This window comes from Plutella xylostella, chromosome 29, assembly GCF_932276165.1.
Source record: "Plutella xylostella chromosome 29, ilPluXylo3.1, whole genome shotgun sequence".
Lineage (NCBI taxonomy): Eukaryota > Metazoa > Arthropoda > Insecta > Lepidoptera > Plutellidae > Plutella > Plutella xylostella.
In genome coordinates, this window is record NC_064009.1 from 1,197,476 (window position 1) to 1,205,351 (window position 7,876).

The 7,876-nt window shown below is 36.7% G+C and overlaps 1 protein-coding gene across 1 annotated transcript in view; it reads right to left on the reverse strand.

Moving 5' to 3' along the window:
- Nucleotides 1-631, reverse strand: part of LOC105386255 — a 67,502-nt gene extending 66,871 nt beyond the window's left edge. The window contains exon 1 of the mRNA XM_011556776.3: nt 248-631. Coding sequence (XP_011555078.3) covers nt 248-268 — 21 coding nt within the window. The 5' untranslated portion in view covers nt 269-631. The remainder of the gene's footprint in view (nt 1-247) is intronic.
- Nucleotides 632-7,876: the final 7,245 nt, after the last annotated feature.

Genomic DNA, 7,876 nt, shown 5'->3' on the forward strand with positions numbered 1-7,876 from the left:
CAATTAATCTAAATTGGTAGGTGTGGAATGGTATAATTTGGTAGATTATTATTGCTAGAACTAGAAGCGAAATCGATAGCAAAATTGACCATTCGGTGAGCTCGTTTATTTCTAGAAAGTACCTAGGTATCTAGGTGTCCAAATACCTTAGGTACCTATCTAGATCACCTTACCTATGAAGTTTAAATCTAGTTCTAGACATAATAACTTAGATCAACTACAACTAGGTATGTTTGTAATGTCTCACCATCATCATTGAAGTGTGCATAGCGCTCTCTCGGAGGCACCCAGCATCCCCGGTCGGGGGTCGAACCCGGGACCTCCAGGCAGATTACATCATAGGCTCGGAAATAACTCGCACCGAAAAAACGCACGTCAATCAACAAAACACAAGGTTACACACAACACTAACTAAGACAATACGTCCAGAAATAAACAAACAATACGAAAGCACTGAAAATTCTCGTTCCCGAACGATGCTCGACACTGTTTTTCAATTTAGAATGACAGTTTGAAAACTAAACTCGTCGCTGCAAAGTTTGTAAATACGTTTCTAGACGTGAGAATTAAAACAGAAAACAAAACACGCGCGCGACCTCCGTCCTTCACTCGTGGAACAACACTGCACTAAAATAAAGTGAGAATGAGAATCCGAGCGGACGCCGCAATCTACCTGATATCGCTGTCTCCCTCACACTTATCACGTAGCCGTACAGAAGAAAGAGTAAAACGTAACTGTAGCAGCTCCTATCCAAAATACCTCAAAGTGCATTTTAGTGCACCCTGCATTTTCACTACGACAAGATTCTAAAACTAACTCCGATGTTATTTTGATTCAAATTAAAACTAACGTTGAGTTAAGTTTATGATTCGTTTGGAACTCTGTCTAAACAATAGTCGGGTGGGGTATTTCGAGACATGGCCTGCGTGGATAATGCGATTGTGATGCGGACGTGTGTCTAATTAATTCGGAAGGGTAATCTGGTTAATTCATTGAGATCGTGGCAATAGGTTTCTGAACGGTTGTTCGTGTTCACTGATCGAAAGGGAATGCGAGAAATCGGAAACCCTTTCAATAGTTTAAATTAATTGGACTGCGTTCTTTGTCACTACGATATATCTACGAATACAACTATACGATCTTCTACAAACGATAATTTTTAGGGTTCCGTAGCCAAAATGGCAAAAACGGAACCCTTATAGTTTCGTCATGTCCGTCTGTCCGTCTGTCCGTCTGTCCGTCTGTCACAGCCGATTTACTCGGAAACTATAAGTACTACAGTGATTAAATTTGATGGGAATATGTGTTGTATGAACCGCTACAAAAATATGACACTAAATAGTAAAAAAAAGAATTGGGGGTGGGGCCCCCCATACATGTAACTGAGGGATGAAATTTTTTTTTCGATGTACATACCCGTGTGGGGTATCAATGGAAAGGTCTTTTAAAATGATATAAAGTTTTCTAAAAAACATTTTTCTTAAAGTGAACGGTTTTTGAGATATCAGCTCTCAAAGTCGTAAAAAGTATGTCCCCCCCCCCTCTATTTTTATAACTACGGGGTATAAAATTCTAAAAAAAATAGAGGTGATGCATGCTAATTAACTCTTTCAACGATTTTTGGTTTGATCAAAGTATCTCTTATAGTTTTTGAGATAGGTTGATTTAACTGTAATATTATATTTGCTGCTACGGAACCCTTTGTGCGCGAGCCCGACTCGCACTTGGCCGGTTTTTTAACATTTATAAGTGACGAGATGTTTAAAAGTATTTATCGTTGAGTTAAGTTCTGCAATTTTTTGGACAAAGTCTTAAGCTAGATCTATCGACAATAATGATCTATTCATATCTCTACTTAATTAATTATTATAGGTAATGTAAAATCTACTTACTAAGAGTGTAATAATGACTTAAATCCAATTGTAGGTATTAAGATTTCGGTTACTTCGTTTAATCGGATACTTACCAGGCATAACAAACCCGAATACTTACCTCATAAAATCATCAGATGCTTACTTAATTATGATCATAATAATTATAACATGATTCACCGGGCCGGACACACATCACACACAGGTGCTGGCAAACGCATAACCCTCGTTGCACAATTTGGCAAACCTAGAGCGGTTACGAAACTCAACGAAAAGCTGTCTGCATCTCGTTGAGAGACCACGGCGGAAGATATCCAGCTAATACAGGGTGTTGCAAAAAGGGTAGATAGGTACGGTCAGCTGTATAAGTGGCTGAACACTTTTATACCTTGTCAAACTCACAAGCTGCCTATTCAAACATTGACGGTTGGTTATGTAGTCAGTTTGACAATGTACAAAAATGTATAGCTACTTATGCAGCTGACCGTACCTATAGTTTTATATGAACAACTTTTGTTCTATGACTTATGAAGTCGTAGAGAACAAAATCGTACAAAAATTGTTATTGAGGAAGATCTTCTCTCGGCATACTATACCACTTTTGCAGCATTTTCGATACTTATCTTCTTTTTAACACCCAACGTAAAAAGTGGGGTGTCATAAGTTCAACATGTCTGTAGGGTAGCTCTCTACCGGCTGAACCCGAATTTTCCTGTGTCCTAAGATCCTAAGTAGTGATTATTTGCTCAGTGGTGTCCTATATATTTTTTTTGTGTCTTAGTATAATTTATGTTCTCGGGTCTTGGATGTGCCCGTAAAATGGCAATAGGCCCGCCCCCTATTACATTGGGACTAACATAACACTCTAGCGAAAAGTGGGTGCAGCAATGCACCTCTGCCTACCCCGCAAGGGAGTACATTTAGTACAAGGCGTGAGTGTGTGTGTATGTTTTTAGTATAATTTATTAGTAGTTAACATTGGGAATGCATAGCGACTAGCGACTAACCACGATAAAACGAGATGTATTGATTTAATGATTAGATGGCTAATGCCGGCTCAATAATAGATCGTTTTGTGTATCTTGGTGTCGAGAATGTAAATACAGTTTCACTAGTTTCACGGTCAAACCGTGTTTTCAGAAATAGGTGAAGGAGACTCGTTTCTGGAGCAAGTTTCGGAATATGTAGTGTTGAGATGATGGGGAAATAGGTGAGAGGGGAAACGCATCGTAGTATTGAAAGTTCTATATATATATTAAACGTTTGAAATCCCTACGTTCAAAACACCGAATTAATTTGAATTTGAATACTGTCAGATTTAAAGCATTCGGACCATTGCTATAGTATATAAGTAAGTATTACTTAATCTTTTTATAGCTAGGCATATTGCTATATATTTTCTATACATTTTCGCAGGCGCACACTCAGCTATAATATATATTTCTGTGAAGTCACCAATTATACGGTATATTAATATATATTATAGCTAAGTCTGTGACGGGCTTTACTGCTAGATTCAATAACTCTACCTACAGATGACTGGTAGTAACTTTCATACGATTTTGACAGGTCGTGTCAATATCATCATTGCCCATGTCAAACTAGTATGAGACACCACCACCAGTCATCGGTTGGTAGCTTGATAGAGTTATTGAAACTGGCTGTTAGAGATTTAGGCCAAGATAAATAGTCGTTGCTTAGCACTTGCTCAAACTAATGCTTAGCCAAGTACGACTTCACCTGAACTAAGTCGAGTTGCAATGATTCTCTAAAATAGACACTACATAGCGTTTGCTCGGCTAAGTCACAGGCTTAGAACCTGTTATGTCAAATCTGCGTCAAATGTATATTTATTTATCTGTGGTCATAGTTTCATTCCGTAGTTTTTTAGCAAATTTGGTATAAATGTGGTCTGTGGATAGCCTGAGAGCATAGAATAATAATTTCCTGAGAGTGTGGCAGATGTGACAACTTGGGTATGCTAAGCAAGGGCCAAGTCTTGACAAATGTGAACTCGAACTCGGCTAAGTCAGAGTGCGAACTTACTGGCATAGTCTGTGCTCAAGTAGTGTCTATTTTAGTGAATTCGTGTTCTTAGCATGTGCTTAAGCTAAGACTCCGTCTTAGTTTCGTCTATTTATCTTGGCCTTAGGGTGTTACCACAAAAACTTAGACAGTGTTTAACGGATGTTTAGCGCTGTCAAACGCCTACAAAATCTGTCAAATTTCGTTTTAAACACTTGTTAAACAGTGTTTAAAGTTTTTTGTGATAGCACATTTAGTACTTTAATAAGTTATATTTTAAATTGGAATTTTCATGAAAAAAAACGATCGTCCTCGCCTGCCATATATATTTATATACCTACATATACATATACACCTATTTTCTTTTGTATAATTTCTAAACTCCGAGGTAGTCTGGAAGAAATGACTCATAGAAAGGCCGCCTTTTGTACCGTCTATGTTGTGCATATTGTATTGTAATTTCTGTGTTTGTGTGCAATAAAGAATTTTCTATCTATCTATCTACACCATTTATATTTTTCTCAGTTAGCCTTAGAACCTACCAAGGATATTTTATTTGGTTTTTGGCAACGGATCCCTAAAATGGCTCAAATATGTTTCATTCTACAAACGCGGACCAATCAAATAATATTCTGTTATTCACTATTCCACTGGTAGCGTCTATTGATAAACAACTCCGGGAAGAAACATAAGGAAATTCTATTGAATACATTTTCTGAACCCTTCATTTAAATTCCTTCGACGTATTAGTTATGACACCTACCCTGCTATCAGACCATACTAACTTGACCCTTCCATTCTTACAAATGTATTTTATTTGTACCGTATACCCAGAGATGGGAAGGGAGATGGAGACCAGGGTAAGATGGACAGTTGTAAGATTGGTGGCGATGAATCGAGAGGAATTTGCTACCTGTCTTTGGAGAATGAAATCGTATTTAGATCTATTGATAAGATACTTTATTAAGAACACGGGTATTTCTTTGAATAACCCCTTGCCGAAAAACGCGGTGTTATGTGTTTGTAATGCAATGAAATACTGGTACGATCTCAAAATTTACATGGCAAATCAATCATGCTAACCATACCTGCAATACTTAATACAAGATTAGGGAGTATTAAGTTTAGTTACATCGGTACGTAGACTACGTAGTTTAATAGGCCATTTTTCAAATAATAATGACACTTTTTTTCACAAAAAGTAAAGGAATTTCGAAACTGACCAAAAGAGATGTGTTTATGGCATTCTTGTGTAATCCCCCCGCTTTATACCTCCAGGCTAAGCAGAGTTTATTACTCACAAGCACAGGTGGGATTATACACACACACACACAAACAAACATTTACAACATAATAATATGATATAGGCTGGTCCAGTTTAGCGATGCCCGAATCCCGATACGAATCGTTATTATAGTGTCTATGTCTGTAATACGAAGATATTTATATCGAACATCTTTACTAACGATTATCTAGATAGGTATAATTATATACCTAAATATTTAGGTTTATGACCGTAAAAGCAACATATAATCAAAAAGATCGACCATCCGACATCGAATATTACTTTAAAGTCCTTCTATACGTATCGCTTTTCTTTTCTATCATCATCCAGGCTTTTTTTACTTTACTCTAGATTACCTATATGAATGAAAATTATACATAATAAGTATCTACCTTGGTAAAAACATCCTGTATTCACACACATGGTCCAAGCTAAGTAATTGATGGGCAGCACCTAATGCTTTCGACCAGAAAAAGTGGATGCCGAAAGCGTGACACAGAAATTACCTAAGTGCTGTAATTTTGAGAGAAACATTCTTGAAAATTCAGAATAATTTTACCTAATGGCGAATAACCGGTGTAGGTGTAATGTACTCTAGAGAATTTTACTTGAACGTAAATAGAGGTGTTGTAATTTAAACAATAAAATAGAAAATTTAAAATCTCTTTGAATTCTACGGAAAAGAAATGTTTATAAAACCTTTGCCCACATGACAACGCGCAATAAGAGCCTACATCATCAATAATTCAACTGTTTATTTATCAAAATAGGACTTCAGGGCAGTCGAGTCAAAATCCAAAGAGTAAAGTCCAAATAATTTGTACTGTTGCAGCCACACAACATTGCGTTTTAAATGTGCACCTTAATGCGATCCAGTTAAGAGTGGACTATCAAGAAATTGTGACTTGAGAAGGCACTTAGGTATGTACCTGTAGAAGGACTAAGGTGCTAAACAGTACACAAAGCTACTTAATGAAGTTGGCCATACCGAAAATCTACTTCTGTACAGTCTGAGACAAAGAAATCTGACCCTCCTTAGAGTGACAATGCTTCTGACAGGAGGCAGGTATCTTTGACTAAGACTGTACAGAAGTATATTTTCGGTACATATCATATAAGTAGGTACCCATAGTATGCGAAGCCAAGATTCAAAGTATATGTTTGAAATTCCATTGCATTGTGTTTGATATTGCAACACTACGCTATTCCGCAATATTATGATGACGTTGTTTGTACAATGCTGTATAAGTGGATATTGTTCAGTACCTCAGGTTCAATGACCGCCATTCCGCTCGGTCACTGATAAAATCCAATCTAAAAAAATCGCTTTAAGCGATAAGGCCGCCATTTTTGTACATATGTGTTAGTATTTAAGTTATGTAAGTTTATTTTATGTGCGTACAAATAAAGAATATACCTACTATCTACTTATCTATCTTTTAGATAGCTTTAAGCGACCTTAATAGAACCAAGGAAACGTTTCCGTTTTTAAAAAAAACTATAGAGTAGGTATGTTACGGTGGAGATAGACGCTACGACAAATCGTTACGATCAAACTGCATCGATGTATCTCTATAATAAGTACCTAAATATGTTTATTGTTAGTGAAACTCTACAGTTTTATGTTTATAACCTTATGATTTATCAATAACGCAATGATTTATCAATTCATAATTAGTGAGAGAGACGTCTTTTTAATTAAGTTTAACAATAAGTAGGTATTTTAAAAAATTTAAAAGAAGAAAATACATAGTTAATTAATTTCAAATAGAATGGAAACTAATAGCATCACAAATGGCAAAATTTGAACACGTGTGTTGGCATAAAAAGTGTATTAAAAAGCACAATGGATGAATAACAAACATAACAATACACTATTTTATCCCGACCCCTCTAAAATCCCTAAAGATTTGAGTTCACTTTTAGGGTGCATACACACTGAGTCGGGTCGAATGCTTGCAGATGGTTATAAGATCTTATAGATCCTTATAATATAGTGAAAGAGAGTTTTTAATGAGAAACAGAAGAGCACCGTCACAAAAATACCAAATTAATGTCCATGTTATATCTTTTGTACATAAAATACGTTCAGGATCATCCCACGATAAGAGAGTAGAAAAGCTAGCTTTCATACTCTCTTTGATTCGCGTAAGTCTATGCGGTCCATCTAGCAATAACAAGTGCAGTGTTAGTACAATAAAGTACTAGGATAATCCCTTAGTCCTTTGGGGGTGAACAGTGATGTATGTCTATGAGAACTAGACCCCATGGCGACCGTGGTCGTATCCACAAAGATGGGGTCAGATTGACTACGGGACATACGGGGCAAGCATCGTTTTAAAGGTTATGGTTGTTTTGGGGACTTTTTGGTTAACAGTATGGCGATCAAATACAGTAAGTGGATGAAAATAAACCTGGGGGGTTACTTAAGCTTGAGAAAAAACGAAAGTGAAGAGTTGTCATGCAATAGGTATGTTAAATGCAACGAGATAGAGTTTTAGTTAACTCAGCAGCGCACCGAAACTTAGTTATTGGTAAACCAGAGTGACCCCCTAGGCGAGATGTGTTGCAGGATTTTATATTTATTTGTTGGACTTATTTGTTTTTTTTTTCTCTCTCTAAAATCGTGTAAGGTTTTTTTTTTTTGCACTCCCATACAATTTGCTCCCGGTACCTCCTGCAGGTTGACTGGTA